We start from the raw sequence: 27,934 nt of genomic DNA on the forward strand, positions 1-27,934 counted from the left end.
TTTTTAAATTCCTTATTGTGTTTGACATTAATTACTTTTGAGGGAAGAAACTATTTTTCTACAGTTTAGAAGTCATTATTAGACATGGTTACTGTTGGTCATTGTTATTTTCTTTTTTAAAAACGTATTTTGCAGGAGGGGGCACCAAGATAGCCTAGAGAAGCCAGCACCTAAATGCAGCTCCCAGTGAATGAGACTTAGAGGGCTAGAGGACTTCACGATTCCCAACGAGGTGCTAGGTTCATTTCTGTGGGACTGATTGGGCACTGAATTTAGGCCCAGGGAAGGAGCCTCAGGGTGAGAGCTGCCCATGAGGGCAAATCAAGATGGCAGGGGGCAAGTCCCCACCTGAAAACGTACAACCAGCTTGGAGGGTCGGGGAACTTACTTACCCCCTTGGTGCTCTGTTTCAGATCCTGTGCTTGTCTCATCCCTCCTGCAACCCACGGTCCACAAGAGCCCTGCCAGATGGTAGGGCGCCATGGATAGCCAATGCAAATCTGAGCAGTGGCTACCTCCGATTCCAAAATTTGTCACAAGGATCTGGGCAGGAGTTCGGACTAATGCCAGCAGGATGGACCCACCCACAGAGGGAGGTAGTGTTGAAAGCAGGGAAACAGACCAGAAGGCCTGGCAGGCCGCACTCCACAGAACTCAAACTGCAGCCCTTGCTAGAGAGTTTGGCAGCAAACATACCAGCTTGACCCCAACCAGGAAGATCGAGCTCTGGGAGAGACGCCATTGGGGAGGCGGAGCCAATCTTACCTGCAAACAAACTCCAGGGAAGGACCACCCACCCAGCAACCTGACCGAACCAGAGAGAGCCCAGCAACGCCCTCTACAGGCCAAAAAAGATACAGTTCCAATCTCAATAGGAAAAAACATGTCCACTCAGAGACTCCTCCTGAAATCACCAACTTCAAAGATCAAAGGGAGATAAATCCAAGAAGTCGGGGAAAAAACAGCACAAAAAGAATGAAACTGTTGAAGAACAGAACACCTCTTCTCCCAGAGATCACAACTCCTCACCATCAAGGGAACAAAAAAAGACAGAGAATGAATCTGACAAATCGACAGAAGTAGGCTTCAGAAGCTGGCTAATAACAAACTTCTCTGAGTTAAAAGACCATGTTCTAACCCAATGCAAAGAAACTAAGAACATTGAAAAAAGGTTAGACGAAATGCTAACTAGAAATAACAAGCTTAAAGGAGAACATAAACAACTTGATGGGGCTGAAAAACACAGCACAAGAACTTTGTGTGTCATACACAAGTTTCAACAGCTGAATCGATCAAGCAGAAGAAAGGATATCAGAGATACAAGGTCAAATCAATGAAATAAAACAAGAAGGCAAGATTAGACAAAAAGGAGTGAAAAGAAAAGCCTCCAAGAATTATGGGATTATGTGAAAAAACCTAATCTACGCTTGATTAGCATACCTGAATGTGACGGGGAGAATGAATCCAAGTTGGAAAACACTCTTCAAGATATTAACCAAGATAATTTACCCAACCTAACAAGGCAGGCCAACATTCAAATCCAGGAAATAGAGAGAACACCACAAAGATATTCCTCATGAAGAGCAACCCTAAGGCACATAGTTGTCAGATTCACCACGGTTGAAATGAAGGAAAAACAAATCCTAAGGGCAGCCAGAGAGAAAGGTCAAGTCACCCACAAAGGAAAGACCATCAGATTCACAGCAGATCTCTTGGCAGAAACCCTGCAAGCTAGAAGGGAGTGGGGGCCAATATTCAACATCCTTAAAGAAAAGAACTTTCAACCCAAAATTTCATATCTGGCCAAACTAAGCTTCATAAGTGAAGGAGAAATAAAATTCTTTACAGACAAGAAATTGCTGAGAGATTTTGTTGCTACAAGGCCTGCCTTACAGGAGCTGCTAAAGGAAATACTAAACAGGGAAAGGAACAATCAGTATCAGCCACTGCAAAAGCATACCAAATGGTAAAGAATAACAATGCAATGAAGGAGCCATGTCAATTAACAGGCAAAACAACCAGCTAGTAACAAAAGGGCAGGAGCTGGTGTTTTGAAAATATCAACAAAATAGATCACTAGCTAGACTAATAAAAAAGAAAAGAGAGAAGAATCAAATAGATACAATGGAAAACGATAAAGAGGAGATCACTACCGATTGCTTGGAAATACAAACTATTATCAGGGATTACTAAAAACAACTCTATGCATATAAACCAGTAAATCTGGAAGAAATGGATAAATTCCTGGACACTTGCACACTTTCAAGACTAAGCCAAGAAGAAGCTGAAACCCTGAATAGACAGATCAATAACAAGATCTGAAGTTGAGTTAGCTATTAATAGCCTACTGACCAAAAAAATTCCAGGTCCAGATGGGTTCACAGCCGAATTCTACCAGACATACAAAGAGGAGCTGGTACCATTCCTATTGAAACTATTCCAAAAAATACAAAAAGAGGGAATCCTCCCTAACTCTTTCTCTGAGACCAACAACATCCTGATACCAAAATCTGGCAGAGACACAACTAAAAAAGAAAGCTACAGACCAAATTCCATGATAGACACTGATGCAAAAACCTTTAATAAAATACTGGCAAACTAAATCCAACAGCACATCAAAAAGCTTATCCACCACGATGAAGTAGGTTTCATACCAGAGATGCAAGGCTGGTTCAACATACACAAATCTATAAATGTAATTCACCACATAAACAGTACCAAAGTAAAAAACCACAAGATTATCTCAATATATGCGGAGAAGGCCTTTGACAAAATTCAACAGCCCTTTATGCTAAAAACTCTCAATAAACTAAGTATCAGTGGAACATATCTCAAGACAATAAAAGCTATTTATGACAAACCCACAGCCAATATCATACTGAATGGGCAAAAATTAGAAGCATTCCCTTTAAAAACTGGCACTAGACAAGGATGCCCTCTCTCACCACTTCTATTCAATATAGTATTGGAAGTTCTAGCCAGAGCAATTAGGCAAGAAAAAGAAATAAAGGGCATTCAATCAGGAAAAGAAGTCAAAATGTCCCTATTTGCAGACAATATGATCCTATATTTAGAAGACCCCATCATTTCAGTCCAAAACCTCCTTAAGCTGATAAGCAACTTCAGTAAAGTCTCAGGATACAAATCAATGTGCTGAAGTCACAAGCATTCCTATACACCAATAACAGACAAACAGAGAGCCAAATCAAGAGCGAACTCCCATTTACAAAAAAAAAAAGAGAATAAAATACCTAGGAATACAACTAACTAAGGAGGTAAAAGATCTCTTCAAGGAGAACTACAAACCACTGATGAGGGAAAGAAGAGAGGACACAAACAGATGGAAAAACATTCCATATTCATGGTTAGGAAGAATCAATATTGTGAAAATGGCCATATTGCCCAAAATAATTTATAGATTCAATGCTATCCCCAGCAAGCTACCATTGACCTTCTTCACAGAACTGGAAAAAACCACTTTAAACTTCATATGGAACCAAAAGAGAGCCCGAATAGCCAAGACAATCCTAAGCAAAAAGAACAAAGCTGGAGGCATCACACTACCTGACTTCAAACTATACAACAAGGCTGCAATAATCAAAACAGCATGGTACTTGTACCAAAACAGAAATATAGACCAATGGAACAGAACAGAGGCCTCAGAAGTAACTCCACACATCTACAACCATCTGATTTTTGACAAACCAGACAAAAACAAGCAATGGGGAAAAGATTCCTTGTTTAATAAATGGTGTTGGGAAAACTGGCTAACCATATGCAGGAAGCTGAAACTGGACCCCTTTCTTACACCTTATACAAAAATTAACTCCAGATGGATTAAAGATTTAAACATAAGAACTAACACCATAAAAACCCAAGAAGAAAACCTAGGCAAAACCATTCAGGACATTGGCACAGGCAAGGACATCATTACTAAAACACCAAAAACAATGGCAACAAAAGCCAAATTAGACAAATGGGATCTAATTAAACTCCAGAACTTCTGCACAGCAAAAGAAACAATCATTAGAGTAAACTGGCAGCCAACAGAATGGGAAAAAATTTTTGCCATCTACCCATCAGACAAAGGGCTAATATCCAGGATCTACAAAGAACTAAAGCAGATTTACAGGAAAAAACAAACAAACAAACGCATTCAAAAGTGGGCAAAGGATATGAACAGACACTTTTCAAAAGATGACAAATATGTAGCCAACAAACATATGAAAAAATGCTCATCATTGATCATTAGAGAAATGCAAATCAAAACCACATTGAGATACCATCTCATGCCAGTTAGAATGGCCATCATTAAAAATTCTGGAGACAGCCGGGTGTGGTGGCTCATGCCTGTAATCCCAGCACTTTGGGAGGACGAGGTGGGTGGATCATGAGGTCAAGAGATTGAGACCATCCTGGTCAACATGGTGAAACCCCGTCTCTACTAAAAATACAAAAAATTAGCTGGGCATGGTGGCACGTGCCTGTAATCCCAGCTACTCAGGAGGCTGAGGCAGGAAAATTGCCTGAACTCAGGAGGCAGAGGTTGTGGTGAGCTGAGATCATGCCATTGCACTCCAGCCTGGGTAACAAGAGCGAAACTTTGTCTCAAAAAAATAGAAAACCCAATATTCTGGAGACAACAGATTCTGAAGAGGATGTGGAAAAATAGGAACACTTTTACACTGTTGGTGGGAATGTGAATTAGTTCAACCTTTGTGGAAGACAGTGTGGCAATTCCTCAAGGATCTGGAACTAGAAATTCCATTTGACCCAGCAATCCCATTATTGGGTATATACCCAAAGGATTATAAATCGTTCTGTCATAAAGACACATACACATGTATATTCACTGCAGTACTGTTTACAATAGCATTTGGGAACCAACCCAAATGCCCATTGATGATAGACTAGACAAAAAAAAAATGTGGCACATATAACTATGTAGCCATAAAAGAAGATGAGTTTGTGTCCTTTGAAGAGACATGGATGAACCTAGAAACCATCATTCTCAGCAAACTGACACAAGAACAGAAAACCGAACACCGCATGTTTTCACTCATAGGTGGGTGATGAACAATGAGAACACTTGGGCACAGGGAAGAGAACAACACTCACAGGGCTAGGTGTGGGGATGGTGGAGGGAAGCAAGGGGGAGGGGAGGAGGGGGAGGGATAACACTGGGAGAAATGCCTGATGTAGGCAACAAGGGGTGTGGATAGAGACAGCAAATCACCATGGCATGTATGTACTTACACAACAATCCTGCAGGATGCAGGATGTGCACATGTACCCCAGAGCCCAAATACAATTTTTAAAAAATGTATTTTGCAGAGATGGGGTCTTACTATGTCATCCAGGGTGGTCTAGAACTCTTGATCTCAAGCAATCCTCCTGCCTTGGCTCTCCAAAATTCTGGGATTACAGCTGCCAGCCACTGTACCTGGCCATTTTTTTATTACTGTCCTTAAAACGGTCTTATAAAATATACATCTTACATAACTTTTCCTTTGCTTTCCATGAGGAAGTATTTCTCCTGGCTTCTTGCTCTATGTGATGGTTGAATGAATTACCTGGTAAGTGAGTGACATTGATTGGCCTAGGTTAGTCTGTCTGCTCTACACTCAAACCTTCCAACTACTGGGCTGTTCCAAGGATCTGACTGGCAGTGGGGAGTTATTTGGCTCTCACTCTAAGGTCCATTCTCCAGCAACAACATCAGGAATATTGTTAAAGCTTCTGACTGACCCACATGCCTCTCTCAACAGTTCAAAACTTAAGTGGTAAGGAGGACTAATTTATTAACCCTTTCTTGCCCCAGTACTGACTAAATGTATTATGGAAGTTTTATTTCCCATATGATTTTTGAGCACAAAATGGTGAAACAGAGAAGTTACTGAAAGGCTGCAGTCAAAGATTGTCTTTAATGTTGCTATAAAGAAGGGGTAAAATTTCTGTCCAAGGGAGGATTTTTTTTTCAATATATTAATTATTTTTTTGAGATGGAGTTTTGCTCTGTCGCCCAGGCTTGAGTGCAGTGGTGCAATCTGGCTGACAGCAACCTCCACCTCCCGGGTTCAAACAATTCTCCCTGCCTCAGCCTCCCAGGTAGCTGGGATTACAGGGGTCAGCCACTACATCTGGCTGATATTTATATTTTTGTAGAGACAGGGTTTTACCATGTTGGCTAGGCTGGTCTTGAATTCTTGACCTCAGGTGATCTACCTGCCTTGGCCTCCCAAAGTGCTAAGATTACAGGTATGAGCCATTGCACCGGGCCTTTTTTCAGTTTAAACCCCTATACAAGTTATCCTTCCAGTCCAAAAGAGCAAAATGGAACACCTACCTTACTTTCACCTTGCTCCACATTTTTCTTCCACTCCCTATGCAATCCTAACCAAGGGCACACTTAAGTATTCTTGGCTACGGGCTCCACAGCTGCTAGACAGAGAAACTGGAAATTAGTTTCAAAACTTCCCTATCTGCATTTAATATAGTTGGCATCAACTTACTCAAATATATTTATCTTTCCATTTTGTGCCTTCAACCAGTCTCAATATATCAATTTCTTGTAGTTTTTATGAAGTCTTCTATGTGCTGTAGGCCAGAGGACAGGGCTTCTACACTTGTGGAAGTATATTGAGGCTGGAAACACCACAATTTAGCTTTTATTTTAGGTTCAAGGGTACATGTGCAGATTTGTTAAATGGATAAACTGTGTGTCATGGGAGTTTGGTGTACAGATTATTTAGTCAACCAGATAATAAGCATAGTATACAACAGGTATTTTTTCTGATTCTCTCCCTCCTCCAACCCTCTACCCTCATGTAGGTACTGCTGTCTGCTTTCCTTTATTTGTGTCCATGTGTTCTCATTGTTTAGCTCTCTCTCATAAGTGAGAACATGAGGTATTTGGTTTTCTGTTCTTGCATTAGTTCCCTTAGGATAATGGCCTCCAGCTCCACCCATGTTGCTGCAAAGAACATGAGCACATTCTTTTCATGGTTGTATAGTATTTCACGGCACATATATACCACATTTTATTTATTGAGTCTATCATTAATAGGCATTCAGATTGATTTCATGTCTTTCCTATTTGTGAATAGTGCTGCAATAAATATATGCATGCATGTGTCTTTAAGGCAGAGCAATTTATATTCCTTTGGATCTGTAGCCAATAATGAGATTGGCTGGGTTGAATAATAATTGTTTTGAGTTCTTTAAGGAATTGCAACACTTATTTCCACAATGGCTGAACTACTTTATACTCCCCCGTCTCTTTTCTCCACAAGCTTACCGTATCCGTTATTTTTTTTTGCCTTTTTATTAATAGCCATTCGAATTGATGTGAGATGGTATCCCATTGTGGTTTTGATTAGCATTTCTCTAATGATTAATGATGTTAAGCATTTTTTCATATGCTTTTTGGCCAAATGAATGTCTGTTTTTTTTGAGACATGTTCATGGCCTTTGTCTACTGTTAAATGGTGTTGTTTACTTTTTGTTTGAAACTTTAAGGTCCATATAGATCCTGGATATTAGAGATTTGTAAGATGCATAGTTTACAAATATTTTCTCCCATTCTGTAGGTTGTCTGTCTACTCTGTTGAGTTTCTTTTGTTGAAACACTACAACTGATTCTTACAGCCAAGGTTCTGGTACTAAGAGCGGGTGCAGTGATTTCTGCAACCACTAGCAGTGGGTGCAGCATCCCTAGAAGGTTCCTTAGGAAAGCTTGCTCCTATCTGAGTGGGCTTCATGTTACACATTTTTGAGATTTGACTGCTGAATGACCGTGACTGGGCCATCTATTTCTCTAGCTGTAAAGGCCTAACTCATGACGTTGGCAAGGAGATGATCTAAAATTTTGTATGGTTTGTTGATGGAATAAGATTCTGTGAATTCATACACACTAGAGTATTTTATTTATATTAGGGAACATAATTGTAATATTCTGGACTCCTTCCCTTTCTCTTATTCCCCATATTCCATCATTTCAAGTTATCTTGTTATGCTTTAGATATTCTCAAGTTTATTTTATCTTTCCATAAATGGGTTACAGCCTATTTACTCTGTCTCCTGGACATGTGAAATAATCTACCAAGTGGTTTCTTTCCCCGGTTCTCACCACTTTTAGTAAACTTTATAAATCCAAGTATGTTTATTTCTTTCTCAAGCTCTGACAATTCCAGGGACTCCCAACCTATTATAGGAAGAAGTCCAGAAAACCCGAAGTTTCTTAAAGTATGGTTCCAAGACCAGCTGCACTAGTATCACTCAGGAATTCATGAGAAATGCAAATTCCTGCCTTCCAAGGCCACAGACCAGCAGAATTAAAAAGTTTGGGGATGAGGTCCAGTAAACAGTTCTTTGAAAAGCCCTCCTGGGAATTCTGATGCATGCTCAATTCTGCAAATCACTGTTAGAGCATGGCATATTTATTGATATCATTTGCTTGGCTTCCCCCAGAATAGAGTACATTCTATGCATCTGTCCTCAGAACAGCTTGCCACTTCCTAAGCACATTGTATTCTTTCACACTGCTGTGCTTTGGCACTTTCTGTGCCTGAAGGGCTATTGTACTCTTCCACTATCTGCTCAAATCCCAGAGACAGCTTAAATCATTTTGAAATGAGTAAGATACAAATAACTGTATACTTATCCTTCAACACCCAGCTCAAATATCATCGTGGCTCAAAACTTTATCTGACTCCCAGGCAGATTTAGTTATTCCTTCTGACAGTGCTGTCACTGTAATTAACTCTTTGTGGTACAGTTAACTCCTTCTCACACTGGAAGATGGATTCTTGAGGGCACACCTCCAATGTGTCCTTTAAAATGCTAGGATCATGGTAGATGCCCAAGACATTTTTGAGTAAGATCTTATTTGGCGGCTTAGCAGTCAAGCCCCTCTTTTCCTGTGACTTGTTTTTTACTCCTTTCTTTTAATTGAAGATGAAGTTTCCCTTCTTATTCCTCTTCAACTGAGAGTACAGGTTTGGGAGGCAAGGTTGTAAAAGAGGTTAGGTCAGATAAGCCTAGAGTTCCACAGAGTAGATCTTTCCTCCCTAACTCATACCTTATAAATGAAACAAGTAACCTTGATGCAAATCCAGATTCAAGTTCAAATTCTTAAAATTTTCTCTAATTATAGATTTTATTTAAGTCATGATTAAGGAGAAGAGTTAAAAAACATAAGTATTTAATAAATCTTGGAAGACATCATTCTGGGTATGTGTGGCTAAAAAGTAACAAATTTATTCTGTAAAAGTTATCAATATGTTTCTAATCGTATTTTCTATACTAGTAAGCAAAGGTTCATTGGCAGTAGAATATTCTAAATTTTTCTTTTTCTTATATTTTTAAATAAAAATTTAAGGTAGATAGTTTATGCTACATTTCCTCCTTAATGCCTATATGGTGTTAATTAGTGTAGTGGCTAGACTGAGAAGCACTTTGTGTGTATACCAACTTATACAGTAACAGAAGTATAATAACAGTAAGATTTGGCATTTTCATTCACTATTATAAATGAACAACAGTTTTCTATTTGGAATCCTGAAATGCTATTCCCCATGAAATTGAGACTACTGGAAATACCAAATCTTCTGACTCTTCTGGACTGGAAGTCTCATCTGCAGAGTCAACCTATAATTTTTCATTTTCTGGCTGGGAGACGTAATTAGCTAAACAATTACTTAGCTAATGTGAGTTGGTACTTCTCCTTTCTCTACTAATCTTTATGTGTTGCCTCCACCAAGACTCACTTCTTCTGGGTCAAATATGTAGGGAGGAGCAGCGTGAGAGTGAGGCTGGAGAGACTCCTCAGGGCTGTGCGTACTTGGGGAAGCATGGGCAGGTGTATAAACATGAGGATGGCAGATCAAGATGTATGAGACTGCAGCATTTCCCACTACAATTGTAACTTTTCATGGGAGAGTTGTCTAAGCTTGGTTATTTTCACCATTAGCTCAGAGTATCAAGATTGCCTTCATCCGAGGAACAGAACTAGGAGCACTGTTTGCAAATGGCCACCCCATCAGGAGTCATTCTGCTTTCCCTTACCATCCTAAACCTTTCAACATCACTCTGATGCATGTACCATACAGGCTTTGTAATGGACTTACTGGTTTTTTCTTCATAATTGTATTGGATTGTACTCCCTGATGGTAGGAAATGCCATTAATTCATCTTTATATTCTCAAAGGAGTCTAGCAAATTATATACCTTCAATATATTCTTGTTGAACAAATAAGCTGAATACCCCACACTGAGGAAGAATTAGTTGCTAACAGTGAAGAGCAATTTCACACAAGGTCCAAATGTACTTATTTAAATTACAGATCTTAAGCAAGTCTGAAAAATAAGGCACTTTTCTTCTATGAAATGCACCAAAGAATGTCTACAAGCTTTGCCCTGCAAGCTGAAGAGCCTGTTGAAGAACAACACTGTTCTCCTGAGGCCATCATTTGACGCAGTGTGCTTATACTTTCATTTCCTTTGGTTGTAGGAGTTATTCACTGAGGGATGCCTGGCTTATGTGTTTATGTAGTTCAGAGTTTCATGAAGAATTCAAAGTTCTGGTCAGCCACAGTGGCTCACACCTGTAAACTCAGCACTTTGGGAGGTCAAGGTAGGTAGACTGCTTGAGTCTAGGAGTTTGAAAGAAGCCTGGGAAACATGGCAAAACCCCATCTGTATAAAAAATACAAAAGTTAGCCAAGTGTGGTGTTATATGCCTATAGTCCCAGCCACTCAGGAGGCTGAGGTTGGAGGATCACTTGAGCCAGGTGGTGGAGGCTGCAGTGATCCATGCACACACCACTGCACTCCAGCCAGAGCGACCTGTCTTTAAATAAATAACGAATTCAAGCCTTCTGGAGCCCTATTATAAAATAAACCAAATTCTAATTTTGAGCCCAGAGCTCTAAAATCTCTCTTAATTAAAGATTTTAATGGGAGCCAGAGAAAGGCAAAGACACAGCAGGCCACTGGATACAGAAGAAAAGGGGACCCCAGTTGTGCTTGATAAACAAACTTCATGAATAACAATAAATTACAGCAAACTAATTTTAACAGTTAGCTTCAACATTCACATATCAAAATGTATTTAATGTTATGGATAGTTAAAATGAACTGAAGCTAATATTGTACAGTGCATGTAAATTCATGATTATAAAATAGAAAATTTAGAGTTTGGAGAGAGATGTACCATTGAATTTGTTTTTAACAGTATCTTCCCATTTTGCATTTAAATGTGACTATTTAACAATGCTTGATTGGATTTTTCTCTTCTGTCTCATTTTCAGTCCTCACAGATTTTAACAAAGTAACACATCTAAATCAGAGGTGTAGTGGCAAGTCTATAGCAGGGGGCCTGAAAAAATTTGCTCATTGTATAATTGACACTTGAAGAGCTGAGAAGAGAGATTGTTTCTTATATTTGATCAGGAAAATTCATAGAAATGAAGCCCTAGGCTGTCGAAGAGAGAAAAAGTAACTGCAGTTCCTCAGTTACATTAAAATAAATCCTGAAATGACAGAATGTATTACAATTAGAAATAACCAGTGGCAAATTTGCATACATCTCTACAACTTTCCTTTGAATCTCAGAGGAAGCACTGTCTCCCCTGCATCTAATCCTTCCCCCAATATTTTAGCCACATCCTCTTTTATCTCCTTTAGAACCTGGCTTCATAATATTTCCTCCCTTCTGGTCCTTAATCTCCTCTTCTCTCCAGCCTTCTTTACCTCAATCTATAAACACACTGGAACCTTTCACATAGAATGTCCCCATCTTCCTCACCCTGTATTACCTTCTAGCTATCAGCCTTTTCTTCCTTTCCATCCAAAAATTGATAAAAGTGCCATCTAAACTCAGTTTTATAGTTACCTTTCTTTCACTCTCAAACTGGTGCAATTTGTCTGTTACTGAAAGTACTTTCACTAAGGCCCTAGTGGCTACCTTTAAAGCAACTATCTATCTGGTCTTTCTCTCATCTTGGGTCTTTACCTTGGGTCAGTAGTGCCAAATCTTAGTAGTGCTCAATCTTTTTCTTTTATAAATAAAATAAAATCGAGAATTCAAGGCTTCTGAAGCCCTATAATGAAATAAGTCAAATTCTAATTTTGAGTCCCGAACTCTAAAATCTCCCTTAAAGATTTTAATGGGAGTCAGAGAAAGGCAAAGGCATAGCAGTCCACCAAATCCAGAAGAAAAAGTGCCTCCAATTGCACTTGACAAACCATCTTAACATTCCATCTTTCCATCTTGACATCTTTCCATCTTAACAGTCTCTCTTCCTTGGACTTCTAACATAACAGTTTCTCCAGATCTCCTCATACTCCCTGAATTTAAATTTGAAATCTGATTCCACCACTTTGTGTGACCATTGGTGAGTTATATGAACTCAAGTGTTAGTTGTACCGAGCTTGTCAGCCTCTGACCTGCCCCTGCTGTGTCAGTCAGAGTCCCAGAAGGCAACAAAAGCAACTGTAAATAGAGTCTAATCAAGTAAGTATTAAAAGGAATGACAAAGCATCAAAAACCCATTACCAGAGCTGGGAGAGAGTTGGCAATTTGGTAAATAAGAACTTTGTTCATATAATTCAACCACTGACAAAACCATAGTGAAACTCATTTGGGAAGAGATAAATACCCTGACCACTTCTCACTGGTACTATCCTCCAATATTCTGATGGTCAAGCCTAACTGGAAATACAGAGCCCAGTGGAGGCTGAGTCTCAAGAGACCAACATCCTGAGACTCACAGCAAGCCAGGGGAAGGTAGACACTAAACCTGGGTGGAGGACAACAGACAACAACCAGCACACAGCACGCTGCCCACTATCTTCTTCCGTCACTTAAAAACTATTTAGTGTGACAGGGACTATTCTAGGGAATCAGAATGCAGGGGTATCATAGTATACCCACTTTCATAGTATCTCATTCTGCTTAAGGAAGACAGAAAGAAAGGAATAAACAAGGCAATTTCAGGTGATGATAAGTGCTATGAAGTAAATAAGGAATATCAGGACCCTGAGGTAGAGGGGGAAGTCCTTTAGATGAGGGTAATCAGGGAAGTCATCTCTGAGGAGATGCCAGGAAAGCTTAAAATGAATCAGAAGAAGGAGATCAGGCTTTCTCAGAGCCAAGGACAGCGTGTTCAAACAGGAAAGACTGGCAAGGGCAGAGTGCAAATGTCCTGAGGAGGAAACCAGCTTGACTCATCAAAGGGAGACATGGAAGGCCTGGGTGGCTGGAGTGTGTGAGATGGAGGGTGGCAGGAGGTGAAGTAGGAATGTCAGGCAGAGGCTAGATCATAAAGGGCTTTGTAGGCCAGGCAGGGAGTCGGGTTTTTCTCTAATGCAATATAATGGTTTTAGGCTGGTTGTAGTGGGCTGGTACATGTGGATTAAGACATATCTGATGTTCAATTATAAAATATAATTTTTACAGTTCTGTGAAAAATAAATTGTAATGGGATGAGAGTAGAAATATCCCACTGCAGCTTGCATTGCCCTACCAGAGCTCCCATACCCAGGAAAGCTAGATGATGTTTCAGGTAGGAGTGACACTGTTTAGAGCAGCATGGGCACCTGACCCAAGAGTAGCTCATTTACAGGTTGGCTGGCAGCCCATGAAACGACTTAGAGCTAAGAGCTCTGCAACTGGCTTACATTCTTCTGAAATGCAGGCTAAAGGATAAGAAGCAGATTAATTAGCTAGTTGGTAGTGTGAGAATAGATTAAAGAGTCAGAGAAGAGCAGAGACACAATGAGAAAGAAATAAGAGAGTAGCTTATGCTTGGGCTCCTAATAGCTACTCATATACCCATATAAACATTTGCTCCTTCTTTTAATTAAAGTAGTCTCTGAGTCTCTCTGTCTTACAAGCAAAAGAGGCTAACAAGCACATTGGCGTTCACAAGTTTTCCTCCTTGGACCTCTTCTTCTCATGCACATTAGTCAGTACGACAAAGATCTGCTCTGGTAACAAGACCCAAATCTCAGTGGCTTAAAACGACCAAGGTTTACTTCGCACTTTACATGTCCTTCATGATGTGGCTGGGATTCTGTTCTGCATTCTCTTCCCTCTAATACTAAGACTGATAATGCATATGCTCTCTGGAAGGTAGATGATTGCCATGGCAAAGAGAAAAAGAGTTCTGGAAGCTCTTGCATCAACAATTAAATGCTATGCTCATAATTAATTGTGAGAACAGGTCATGTAGTTCAACCCCATCACAGGAAGTGTGCAGGGCATGTAATCCTGCTAAGTTCCTGAAAGAGAACAGGAAATATTTGGCACACCTATCACCATGCACTCACCCGTAAACGTGGTCTTAATTGCTGCCTATATACTATTGTCAAAATTTCTAGGAGAGATGCCCCATTTAATTCCATATCTATATTTTCAACCACCTACTGGAATATCACATTTGGACGTTATCATAGACACCTCAAGTCTCAGGTATCAAGAGTGGAGACTGTATCTTCCCTAAAAACTTGCTGTAATCTCTTTCTTGGTCAATGGCCCCATTATCTACCACCTCAAACAAGAAACCCAGGTGTTATCCTAGACTCCGCCCTCTCTTCTAAAAACAAATCAGTTGCCCAGCTCCTTTTTAAACTTAACCCCATTCAGCTAACACCAGGACCATTATCCTGCTTCATACATCCTCACAGCTTCTTGCCTATGCAATTTTGTCTGGTTTTCCTGCCTTCATTTTCCCCCTACAAACTGCAATCATTTGTATATTCAACAAACATTTAAAGAGTGCACATTGCCCCTTAGATCAAATAATGGGCCCATCTTGAAGAAACTCAAAGCCTAAAGAGTGATGTAAACAAAAAATTACAATGCAATGGCACAAATGCGATAATGGCCATGTGGAAAGTAGCCCAGGAAAGGAGAAGAAATATCAAATTGAGGGTGATGGTGATGGGAAGGTAGCAGGACTGATATGGTTTGGATTTGTGTCCCCGCCTAAATCTCATGTCAAACTGTAATCCCCATTGTTGGAGGAGAGGCCTGGTGGGAGGTGATGGGATTATGGAGGTGAAGTTCTCATGAATGGTTTAGCACCATCCCTCTTTGGTACTGTATAGTGAGTGAGGCCTGGCTGTTTATAAGTGTATATCACCTCCCCCCTCCCTCCTGCTCAGGCCATATGAAGTGCTAGGTCCCCATAGTCTTCTACCAAGACTGTAAGTTTCCTGAGCCCTCCCCAGAAGCCAAGCAGATACCACCATGCTTCCTGTACAGCCTAAGAAATTGTGAGTCAATTGTACCTGTTTTCCTTATAAATTACTCAGTCTAAGGTATTTCTTTATAGCAGTGTGAGAATGGACTAATACAGGGATGTTTCTAGAGAGGAAGTAATACTTCAGCTAAATGCTGTGGCAACACTAAGAGCTGCTCCTCCGTATAAGTCATGGCTTGGAAAAGGAGATAAAGGATTCAGCACTTGCCTGGTACCTAGTAGGGACTCTACCTGATTCAGCCCAACCAGGGTGGATAGAAGGGAATGGCATGGAGGAGCAGGCGGGAGTCTGATCAGTATTTGGCAGGCAACTGGGTGGAAGGCCATCCACTAAGATAAGAAACCCAGAAGGAAGAGTAAGTCTATGGGGGAATCACACTTTTAATGAGGGATACCATCACACAGTTAACTTTTACTGAAGACTGATTTCAGGCATAGTGCTAATCACCTTACTTTACTGTTTGGTTTAAACCACACAACACTCTTATGAAGCAAAGTTGTACTATTCATTTTACAATTTAAAAAGAAACAATGAGATTCAGGGACTAATGGTATGACCAGTTACTAAACATGATTTGCACCAGAGCCTGAGTTGATCATCTATCTACTAAGCTCTGCTGAGTTTGAGTTGCCTGTAGGAATTCCACCAGGATGTGTGCACGGGCCAGACCACAAGCTAGGATGTGTGGGCAGAGACACTGATTTAGGGGTCACCACCTATGGGGGCCACAGCAGGATCAAAGCTGCGGGCTTGGATGAGATGGCTCAGAAAAAGGAAGAAGGCGAGAGGACCTGGGGAACACTAACCATAAACCGGCAAAAAGAGGAAAAGAAATCAGTGAATGAGTCTGAGAAGCTGCCCTCTGATAAAGCGAACCCTTAAGAAGTATCTTTCAGTTAATCTTTTTCAAATGCCCCTAGACCAATGCCTGATACCCGAAAAAGAACCTCTGGAGTCACAGCGGCATTCTGTCAAGGGGATGAGGTGACTTTATACATAATTTTTCCAGCTCCTAAAGGACCAAGTGATATGAAACCCACAGGGAGACCTCGCTACGTGGGGAGGCAAGCCTGAAGCCGGGAGAGTAGGGTCAAAGACAATTACCAAACCCTCCTCAGAGCAGAACAAGAACTCTTCTTTCCCCAATTCGCCAGGGCAGCGGCAGACGTGAGCGCCACTGACAGCGGCCCGCTCCGATCAGAGGTTACTGCGGAAACAACCAGGAGGTACCGGGCGAGGATCCGAGCCTCTCAAGGGCCGGGGTCGCCTCGGTCCGGGACGGGGAGCGCGCGCCACGACATGCAGGCATGCGCGCGCCTGTGGGAAGTCGTGGAGCGCGCCTGGGCTTCTGCTCATCACTAGGCTGTCCCTCGTCGCAGCCCCGCCCTTCCAGAGCTCCTCCTCTCCTCCCAGCAGTTTCCCCCCGCCGTAGCCCTGGGCCTCCACTGGCCCAAACGGACGGCCCGAGACCACCGCAGCCTGGCGGGCAGCGCATCACGGGGGCGGGGCCAGAACACAGCCCGCTCCACCCCGAGCACCCGCGGCTCCGCCCCCTCTGGCTGACCAGGGGCGGGCACCGCCGGGGTGGGCTCCGTGGGAGCTGGGGGTGACAGAGTTTCCTCACTCCCCTCCCGGCCGTTGCTTTCGCTGACTCCGCGCCCTTCTCCGGGTCGTCTCCCGCCCCCTGAGCGGACGCAGGGAGTCGGGACCGGGCGAGTCGGGCGCCATGAAGGGCCGCTGCCTAACGGGCGCTGCGGCGGAGGGGCTGGCCGGCTGAGATCCCGCGCCGGGCCGAGGCATGCGGAGTCCGGGCGAGAGCCTGCTCCAGGCGCTGCCCCGGCTGCTGCAGCACGCCGCCCTCCCGGGCCTCGCCGATCTGCCAGCCCGCTGGGCCCCGGCGCGGGGTGCAGGCGGGGACGGCCCCGTGGACCGCCTTCCCTGTGGGGGTGGGGCGAGCGCGGCGGCTGCAGCGGCGGCGGCCTCAGGCGCCCTGATCGGCGCCTATCTGGAGCGCCACGGTCCGCCCGCGGCCTCGGAGCTGCTGGAACCGGGCGGGGCCTTGGCGGAAGGCCCCGGGAACGGCGGCGGCGTGGTGGTCAGCGTGGCCGAGGTGAGAAACTGGCGCTGCTGCTGCCTCAGCAGCACCTGTTGGTGCCGGAGCCTCTTGCTGGTGTGTGTGCTGGCCGCCCTGTGCTTCGCTTCCCTGGCCCTGGTCCGCCGCTACCTTCAGCACCTCCTGCTGTGGGTAGAGAGCCTTGACTCGCTGCTGGGGGTCCTGCTCTTCGTCGTGGGCTTCATCGTGGTCTCATTCCCCTGCGGTTGGGGCTACATCGTGCTCAACGTGGCCGCTGGCTACCTGTACGGCTTCGTGCTGGGCATGGGTCTGATGGTGATGGGCGTCCTCATCGGCACCTTCATAGCCCATGTGGTCTGCAAGCGGCTGCTCACCGCCTGGGTGGCCGCCAGGATCCAGAGCAGCGAAAAGCTGAGCGCCGTGATTCGCGTCGTGGAAGGAGGAAGCGGCCTGAAAGTGGTGGCGCTGGCCAGACTGACTCCCATACCTTTTGGGCTTCAGAATGCAGTGTTTTCGGTAAGTAGGGTCCTGCGGGCCTATCTCTCTCCAAGTCTGTTTTTGAGCGGTCTTTGACGGCCCTAGGAGGGCGCTCTATCGGATAAATCCTAGCAGAGAAGTGACACTGACGGCAGGAGCTGCAATTACTTTCCATCGCACACTGGGAAATCTATCATACACATAAAACATACCTAACGCGGAGCCTTAAAAGAGAGTTTGGTAGATAAAAAACTAATCTTCCTTTTCGGGATGGGAATGTAATTAAAAATGAAAAAGCCCTCTTAACTATGGGCATGCAGGGACATGAGTGGAAATGCCCATCTTTAATATTTGTCATCTTTTATAGCAGCTTTGGCAGCATTTAGGGAGGAAGGCTTCATGTTCTTAGCTTTCTCTCTTGCTTGCATAAATACATCCAGGGTTTTGATTCAAGTTTTTAGCGACATGGACTGAGGGAAGTGTTTCAGTAAACAGTGGAGGAGCTAGTTGTAGACTCTTGATTTTGGAGTTTCCTAAATTTGTAATGGGCTTTTTCTTCTTTAAGTAATTGTGCTTTAATGCGATGTAAAGGAGAAAATCCTACTATTTATCTTTCTTTGGAGGAGCTTCATTTCAAAATCACTGGCTGTTGAATAAAATAGAACAGATAACCTTTTGCTCAATTGGCATATGTTTTTCTTCTGTTTATGCTCCATTATAGACTCTTTTCTGTCCTTGTATTTATATGTTCTGCTTACTCAGGTTCTAGAGCTAGTTAGTGTGCATCTCCGTGCAACTGATTAAGGATAGAAACACTACCAGTGAAGAGACCATCTTATTGGAAGAAAGGAATCTGGTCTTTACAAACTTTGTGACTTTGCAACAAATTACTGACCCTGTCTGCCTTCATTTTCCTCTTTTCTAAAGTGAAGGGCTTTTTAAAAAGTAGATTACCGTGTTCCCCAAATGAAAATGAAAAAGCCCTCTTAACCAAGAGTTTATGTAGAGATTCCCAGGAACTCAACCCTTCAGCTAGACTTAAAACTGTACTGAAGAAAAGAGATAATTGCATTCAAAGCCACAGGAATTGGTGTATTTTAGTGATTCTGATGTATTGTTTTGTTTCAAAAAGTAAATCATTGTTAGTCTCTGGAAACTTTCTTATTTTGAATTAGGAATAATTCGAATCAATCTACCTCTTTGTGATGAAATTAAAATCTTTCTCTTTCTTCTCTTCTTTTAAAGGCCTTTTGCAAACCTCTTGATTCCAAGCAACAGCAGCAGTAACTATGGAATGGTATTTGGTAGAGGCAGTGGAAACAGATAAAGGGTTTTCTGTAGAGATGAAGTTTAGTGTTAGCAGTAGTTTGGTACAGTCTCAGACTTAAATTTCTTTTTCATAGCCTCCTGTAGTATGAAATATAAACTTGAACTCTGACCCAGTCTTGAGTAATAATAAATAAACCATCCCAAGACTTTGAAAGAAGGTTGAACTAAGGAACCTGAACAGATTGATTCTGTTAGATTACTTTGTGTTTCAGTATAGCATGTATCTTAGGCCTTTTCTTGTCCGCTTACTGTGTGCCCACTACTATCCTAGGCTCTTTCAACATATTTCTGATCTTAAACCAGCTGTGCAGAAGGTGATTATGCACATACTATACACTAGTGTCTACTAATTAGGGGCACAAGGCTGGTGCTGTGGAGTCCTGCTGTCTGCTTAGAATCTAGTGACCTTGGGCAAGTTGTTTATTCTCTCTGAGCTTCAGTTTTTTATTTGTAAAATGAGCAAAGTAATGATACCTACTTTATAGGATTATTGAGAAGATTACATGAGATGAATACATTGCAACAGAGCCTGGCTTAGCAAACATATTGGCTTTTGTCATTTCTGTTGTTACTACCCAAGGTCACCATGGTACTAAATTAATGGTAGAGTCAAATTTTGAACCACGGTCTGATGGTAGGGTCTCAACCCACCATCTCTTTATTTTTTCAATATATATGGATTGCCTGGTGTAGTTATGTATATAGTAAGGACTCATTATATATTTATTGATTGGCAATAAGGTAGGTTTTCCTTTTGATTATGTCTGTTACATATTAAGTATGTGAATAAGAAGTTGTACTTTGTTCTTGGTAATAATTTAAGGTAATCATGTAGTTGAAACTGAGCTTGACAAGGGACAACTCTCAATTTGGCATTGTGTGGTCAATAGAAAAGAAGGAAAAAAAAAGAAGAATGGCCTCTTGCAATAGGTATTATTGTCACCATTTCACTGAGAAAGAAACAGAGACTCAACCATCCAGGAACTTCTTCAGTCACTCACCTAACAAGTGGCTGAGCTGGGGTTTGAACCTAGGATCAGCTGATATGGTACCTCTTGCCATAAAATTTTTACTCATGGCCATAGCAGGGTGGCCTGCAAAGCCACTGGATATGGTCTGTTTCATCCTGTTTATAACTATTTTTCTGAACTGTCTGCTTATAGAAGTAGTCCTTTCAATCAAAACAGTTTATTGAATTCACCCAGGATATGTGAGAGAAAAGAAAGCTTAGTTAAGGTTGATGTTGGTTTTAGTCTGACTTTCCCTTCTTCCTTCTAGAACTCCATTCTGCCTCCACCTTCTCCAGCTCATACCCCTCCAGCTGACCATAGCTTCCCCCTTTCTCGGACTATTTCTTGTGTTTTCCACATCTCTCCTTATCTTTGAAATCATTTTTTTTTAATTCTAGTTAAAATTCATTTTTTTCTGTGCCCATAATTAAAGAAATTCATCTGGGCTTACCTCAAAGAAGTTAGGTGTAGTGGTCAGAAAGGCCCAGGCTTGGAAGCAGGAGCTGACTGTAAAGGATAACATGAAAGAAGGAAAGGTGCTTTCCCTTGCTTATCTCCTCTGAACCATCTTTTCCCCTTCTCCCGTGCATGCTAGAAACTTGAAATCAGATTGGTTCCAACATTTATAGTGTCATCTTAAAATAGTTATAGATACTCTTTTGAGCCATACTTTCTGTTGTGCGGTGTGTTTAATAATATGTGCAGCAAAGCTGTGATAAAAGATATAATTTGCTCATTATTTACTATTTCTTTCTCACCATTCTCTGCATTCCAAAATGAGGATATTAAAGCTGAGCTTTTAAAAAAAAAAATTTAACAAACACCTATATTGCACTTAACTAATAGCCAGGCACATTTAATCATGCACACGTAACTTATTAACTGCTCATTTCAGCTCTAATCCTCATCTTATAGCTGAGGCAGTCGAGGCACAGAGTGGTGAAATAACTTGCCCAAGATTACACAGTTAGCCAATGATTAGAGTCATTAAGTTACCCAGGGTACTAGTGCTGGTCCAAGAAGAGCTGGATTTCCCAGATACATCCTGATTCCAGTTGTAAAATACTTGTCCTAGAACACCTTGAATATCAGACATGGAGGACTCGGTAAGCTTCTATACAGTTGACTTACATATCATCCCAGATATTAGAGCAGGGGTCAGAAAATCACAGCCCAATTTTGTATGGCACACAAGCTAAGAATGATTCTTCCATTTTTAAATGGTTGGAAAAAATAAGAATAATATTTCATGTACATGAGAATTATATGAAATTCAAATTTCAGCATCTGTAAATAGTATTATTGGAATACAGCTGTGCTCATTTATGTATGTGCTATCTGTGCCTCCTTTTAAGCCAAAACAGTTAATTGAGTAGTTACTACAGACCCTACTGCCCACAGAGCTTAAAATGTTTACTACCTGGTGCTTCATGGAAAAAGTTTGCCAACTTCTGCCTTAGAGTCACAGCAGCAAAACAGCCACCAAGCCTGAGGCCCTGTAACTGTAGGAAGAGGCCCTTAATTTCTCACATGTATCTTATCTTTTTATTTAACAGCAACAACCACAACAACAATTACCTCTTAGCGAACTGCTTTATAGAATTGTGTTACCAAACTGCTAATTACTTTGGTTATTTGTATGAGCCTACCACAGATTCGAAGCAACAAATAAATTCTTTGTTTTGGAGAGAGCCAGGGACCTGTGGAACTGGTATAGACTGAAATAATAATAGTGAAGATTGTCACCATAACTTTAAGGAGATACAATTGTTCTCAAGTTTTCTTAGAGTTTGTGTTATCAAAAAGATAAGTTACTTTTAGTAATTTAGTTTACAGTTGGACTGAAATTTATTACAACTAAATAAGTTTTTGGCAAATGACTCTAAGGCCACAAATACAGTGTAGACTTAGCTTATGTATCCTATGGGGTCTTCTAGTTCTGTCTTAGCTTCTTTGTGGGCCCTGGTGAAGTCATTTAATGATTCTGGCCTCCAGTTTTCCTTATTTGCAAAATGAGAGGGTGTAGACAAGGTCTGAGTTTGCTTTTATAAAGAAAATGTTCTGAGCAACAATGTAACATTATCTTTTATTTTTTTTATCATTTAGTGATAGTGTGTGTTATAAAAATACATGTTTTCTAATTTTTATAAGTTCTTATTCTGTAATGTTTTCTTATTTTCTTAAATTCTTATTCTGTGCTGTAGATACAGCCATAGATTCAGATAAAGATATGATGGGTCATAATACTTGTCACTGTATCAGTGTATCTAATAGCAATTTCTTTTTACCGTCAAAGTGTAATGATTTGTTGCCAGTGGTAACAGTTCAGGCAAAATAGAAAGGCAGACACAGTCTGTGTTTTGAAAGAGTTGGACTCTAGCCCTTAAGGGTCGGATAGGATGACCAAGTTGTGTAATGTCATCTCAGTGACATCCTGAGACCTCACAATACCACTGACTACAGTTGGCGTTTATTTCCTTGAAACTGTTTTCCCCTCTTTGTGTCTTTTTAGTTATCTCATCGGCTTCTGTAGTTTTTATGTATCATACATAGGCTTACAATTCACTAATCTGTATCTCTAGCCTGTTACATTAATATATACAGTATGTTTTAGTAACCCTAGATGAAAAAAAATTTTCTTCTGAAGCAGAGAGGTTATTAAAACATATTTTAACAATATTTTTTTCTATATTCATTGTAAAAACTTGGAAAACTATAGCAAGTACAAAGAAAAAAGTCATTAACATTTTAGTGTTTATTTTTCTCTTTGCATTTTATTGATATGTATTTTTACATAATATAGAGTTGATATGATTTTTGTGACCTTCTTTTACTTGATTTAATGAACATCTTGTCATATGTATTACAACATGACTTTTAATGACTGCACAGTCAGCTGTATTTTTCTGTCTTTGTGTATTTTTTATTCCTGCTTTGAAGTGGGATATATATACATATATATATATATGTATATGTATATATGTGTGTGTGTGTATATGTATATAGAAGGTATATGACACATTTTTTAGTAGAAATTATAAATCTATAGTGTATCAAATTGTATGAAGAAGAGCTTTTCAACTTGTGTTCCCGAAATTATGTACAATAAGATATATACTTTCCCCCCTTGGGAAGAAGATTCAGGACCTCTGTGTGTCACGGGGTGAGAGGGTGGAAGGGGGTTTAAACCAGATTCTTAAATAAATTGGTGACCCCTCCCTAAGATATTTGGGAGCCATTAAAAGCATTTCCTAATTTAGGGGCAGTGAACTAATGAAAAAGCTTGCATATATGAAGAGGCTTCTGTGTTATAGACAGACATTGACGTAACCATTTCTGTCCCTAGGAATCTTCGTTAAAAAAAAAAAAGAAATCTCTTTACCCTGAAGCCCTCTCCAGCTATTAGGGTGGGATCTCAGCACTGTGGCCTTGTTATTTATTTATTTATTTATTTTTCCCAGTAGCAAGACTTTTTTTAGTAATCTCAGGGTTGCTTGAGAGACCCTAGTGAGAGGGTCTTAGCCTTGACATTAGGTTCACCTTGAGGTTACTGGAAATATTTTTAGTATTCATTCAGTAAATAATTGGTAGGTGCTAGTATGTGCCTGCTGCTATTTTAAATGCTGGAGGTATAGCCGTGAAAAAAACAAAGTCTGCCCTTGAGGTGGTAGCATTCCACCTCAAGAGAAATAGTATTCTAAGTAAATCATGGTGTAAATTTTGCTGATAATAAGTTAATTTTTATTTATAACTTTTTTTCTGTTTGTCTGAATGTTCTTAATTTCTAAAAATCCAATTAAAAATGGACTTTGCATTCCAACTTGTTTATAAACCGACAACTATTTTAGGTTTCCATATTTATAAACAAAACAATGTTGGTGTTGATACATCCAACTTCTGATAAACATACATTTAGCACCTAATTTATAGTAGCCATTTGTTAAGATCTAGAGACACAATGAGGACGAAGACAGACAGATCCCTTTCCTCACAGAATTTATAGTCTGGGAAAGGGCTGAGGGGCAAACAAATGGTGAAACCTTCAGTTGTTCTCCAGTGCGAAGGGGACAGGGAGGTGTAGTATTCTGTCAGAGCACTTGAAAGCACTTCTTAAAAAGACTTGGGCCATCTGGGAAGGTTTCCTAGCGTAATTGATAACTGAATAGTGAAAGACGACAGTGTAGGAGTTTTCAGAGTAAAAGGAGTGGGAGGAAGGACGTGCTTGTTGTACTCCCCAGAAGGAACAATGTAGAAAGGCCCAGAGGAAAGGGGAGCAAGTAGTATTATAGGAACTGAGAAAATTTAGATGTGACCGGGACATAGTGTGACAGGATGCATAAGATGCTCTGAGGCCAGATCGTGAAGCCCGTTGTGCTCTGAAGAACCTCATGGCAGTAGGAGGGAGTTTTAGCAGGATTACGCTCACATTTTAAAATGATTTCTGCAGGAGTTAACATAGGTAGTGAATGGGGGTAGTCTATGTGTCAGGACTGGAAAGGAGACTGAATTAGGAATAGGCCCAGACACGGATAGGTGGATAGGTTTTCCTAGAGAAGGTGTGGTTGACTAGACGTAGATATTGGATGTGGGAAATGAGGAATTAGCTATGTGACTGACTGATGAGCCTTCCAGCTGGGGCAGCTGAGATTGGGAACACAGAAAAGAGGAAGAGGTATTTTGGGGAGCAAAGGAAAGAGAATGGGCAGTTAACTTTTTTCTTTAAACTGATTTTTTAAGTTTTGTTTTTCTGAGTGTGAAATACAGTTGCCATTTCGGAATTCTTTTTCTCTCTTCTTCAATTTTTCTGAAATATTAATAGGAAGTATTTTGGGGATATATACAGTAAAATAATTTATCAGTAAATATTAATTAGGTAAAAAGACCAAACTGGTCGTTTTAATTTCTCTTGACCAGTCCTTAACAATCATAGGGATTCATGATTTTTTTTCTATAGGGATTCACGATTTTTTTCCTATGAGATTAAATATATTTTAATTTGAATTTATAATATTTGAATAGTAACTTTGTTAATAAGCAGCATCCCCACTTTGGGAGGCCGAGGCGGGTGGATCACGAGGTTAAGAGATCGAGACCATCCTGGTCAACATGGTGAAACCCCGTCTCTACTACAAATACAAAAAATTAGCTGGGCACGGTGGCGCGTGCCTGTAATCCCAGCTACTCGGGAGGCTGAGGCAGGAGAATTGCCTGAACCCAGGAGGCGGAGGTTGCAGTGAGCCGAGATCGCGCCATTGCACTCCAGCCTGGGTAACGAGCGAAACTCCGTCTCAAAAAAAAAAAAAAAAAAAAAAAAACAATAAGCAGCATCCTAAATGCCAAGAAACAAGTCTATACACAAAGGTATAGTTTACCAAAACTATGCTAGATTCAGAGAGCTGCACATAACATTTGAGGTCTTCTGAATACAGAACACCTTTATGTTCTTCATTACAACCATGACAAGATATTCTATGTACAAACAAAGTTTCTTAGTGGGTTAAATGTAAGTGGTAAAGCCACTGTATAAACAGCTATAATCTTAGAAAGTAGAAGAGCTGGGTTAGGTTTCCTGGGAGCTTTGCTTGGTGCCATGCCTAAGAGGACCGACCACAACCCCAGCTTCAGTGAATGTCACTGAAGACAGAGGTTCTCTGTTGTCAGCTCCAAAAATGCCATGTTCAGAGGTGAATCAGTTCTTGCCCTTCAGAGTTAGTTTTTTCTCTCTTTTTTTTCCTTCCAGATAGGGGCACTTCTTTGTTTTAGGATCTATTTGGTGTAGTGGTGAAGTAATGTTCTACATTAACTCCTGCTGACCCAGTTAGGTGAATCACATCTCCAACTAAAACACAGTACCTCTGGAAATAGGAGGATATATAATTTTATAGTGCTTCTAGAATTTTTAAAACATGAGAGGATAGCAATCAGGTTGTGTTTGCCATCCCTTGCACTCTCCCTGTGGTATCTCACCATAGAAACAAACTAGCAAGATAACATTGATATTCTAGTTTGAAATTTAGAGGTCCTTTGATCTGGAATACAACTCCTGAGCCAAAATTTCAGGGTGCCGCAGACAGGAATTCCAGTGGTTTTGATCTAGGTTCATGTTTAATGTCTTTCTACAAAGTAGAACAAGGAGACAGAATTTTAGAACTTTGGTGCTTGAAGACTTACTGGGAAGAGAAGGCTGGGTATGTCTCCTTGTGGAACAAGTATTCCAAATATGTTTGTCAAAGACTGATCTAGATGGAAATTCTGAGTAGAATTTTGCATATAGAAAATGCCATATTAAAATAATTTGGAAGAAGCTGTTAATCTTTAATAAAGTTATTAGTTTAAAAACTGTGTGCATGTATGTTACTGTGTTGCTCCATTGGTTAAAGCATTGAACACTCCAGCAAAACTATTTACAATTATTAACTAAAATTAATTTTTTGCTTTCTTTATATATACAGCTCTTCAGAAAGGAGATATGTATGCATAATAACACTTTTTCCCAGGGTAAGGTTTGGTCATGAAAGGTTTTATAAACTTCAATTTATGTAATTTATGCATTGGGCAGCAGTCATGTTGAGTTGAGTGGCAGAGTTGTTTCAGATTTATGAAATCTGTTCTTAAATTATCCATTTTAATATTATTGATATCATCTGTAAATGTCAGTTATGTGTTCTATTTAGAGAAACTTCATTATATTTAAAGGTAAAGGCTGTGGCCAGAAGCGTTGCACTCTGAAATTTTAGAACTTAAATATTTATTTTAAATATAACTTCCATAATATGTAATGTTTTATTATTAACTGCAATATAATTTTATAACATTCATTTATGTCATAGATTCTCATTTTCCATATTTGACATATTTATTCTAAAGAAAGTTTTCTGCTCCTGTAAGTACTCTAAACTGAAGGAGAAACCTTGTTCTGCTTTGCTTCATTCACATCATTCTTTGACTAGACTCCCTGGAACCTTTCCTCTGAGTATATGCTCCTTCCTCTTTTATCCAAGGCTCCAACAAATATCACCCCATCTAGTTTTCCTGTCTTTATTTTACAGGATTTCTTAGCGTGTGCCCTACAAACAATCCTAGCTGTCCTGCCAACTTTATGAATACATTCTGTACTTTCCCTGCCACGTTGTCCTTGTTCATTCTCTTCTTGGAACACCTGCCTTACTCATACTGTCTTTGCTTGCCAAACTTATACTAGGCTTTCAGTGTCTGCCTTGAATGCCTCTTTTCCCAAAAAGTTACCCTTTGGTCTCCACTTCAACTAATTTTCATCCTTTATTGTTTAATGCTCAGAATGTAGTCCTTCTGAAGGCTCCCCATTCTGCCTGTTTCTGAGGTAGTTTGTGTGTACCTCTACTTGTACTTGATGGATTTACATGTAAATCCATCAATGGTAGGCATTGTGTCTTACTTTTTAATCTCTTCCAAGCACCTATTGAAGCATCTTGCATGAGCAGTTACTGAGTCAGTGATCGATAAGGTAGATTGTTAACAACCAGTCACTGTAATATTCTTTCCAATCCACAGTGATGCATCTCCAGTTCATTACCTATTAATAGAGATGAATGTAGTTTTATTGAAAATAAGACATATTATTTTTAGATTAGGTTGTATTAATAAAGTCGGCCGGGCGTGGTGGCTCACATCTGTAATCCCAGCACTTTGGAGGCCCAGGTCACGAGGTCAAGAGATCGAGACCATCCTGGCCAACATGGTGAAACCCCATCTCTACTAAAAATACAAAAATTAGCTGGGTGTGGTGGCGCACGCCTGT

At 40.7% G+C, this 27,934-nt stretch overlaps 1 protein-coding gene across 5 annotated transcripts in view; it reads left to right on the top strand.

Annotated features, from left to right (window-relative positions):
* Positions 1-16,860: 16,860 nt before the first annotated feature.
* The window catches only part of TMEM64 (transmembrane protein 64), a 48,390-nt gene continuing 37,316 nt past the window's right edge, over positions 16,861-27,934 (top strand). For all 5 annotated transcript variants that reach the window (XM_035277462.3, XM_035277459.3, XM_035277460.3 and 2 more), the window contains exon 1: positions 16,861-17,857. In XM_035277462.3, the coding sequence (XP_035133353.1) occupies positions 17,066-17,857 (792 nt within the window). In that variant the 5' untranslated portion in view covers positions 16,861-17,065. The remainder of the gene's footprint in view (positions 17,858-27,934) is intronic.

The sequence above is a fragment of the Callithrix jacchus genome, chromosome 16 (assembly GCF_049354715.1).
Source record: "Callithrix jacchus isolate 240 chromosome 16, calJac240_pri, whole genome shotgun sequence".
Classification (NCBI taxonomy): domain Eukaryota; kingdom Metazoa; phylum Chordata; class Mammalia; order Primates; family Cebidae; genus Callithrix; species Callithrix jacchus.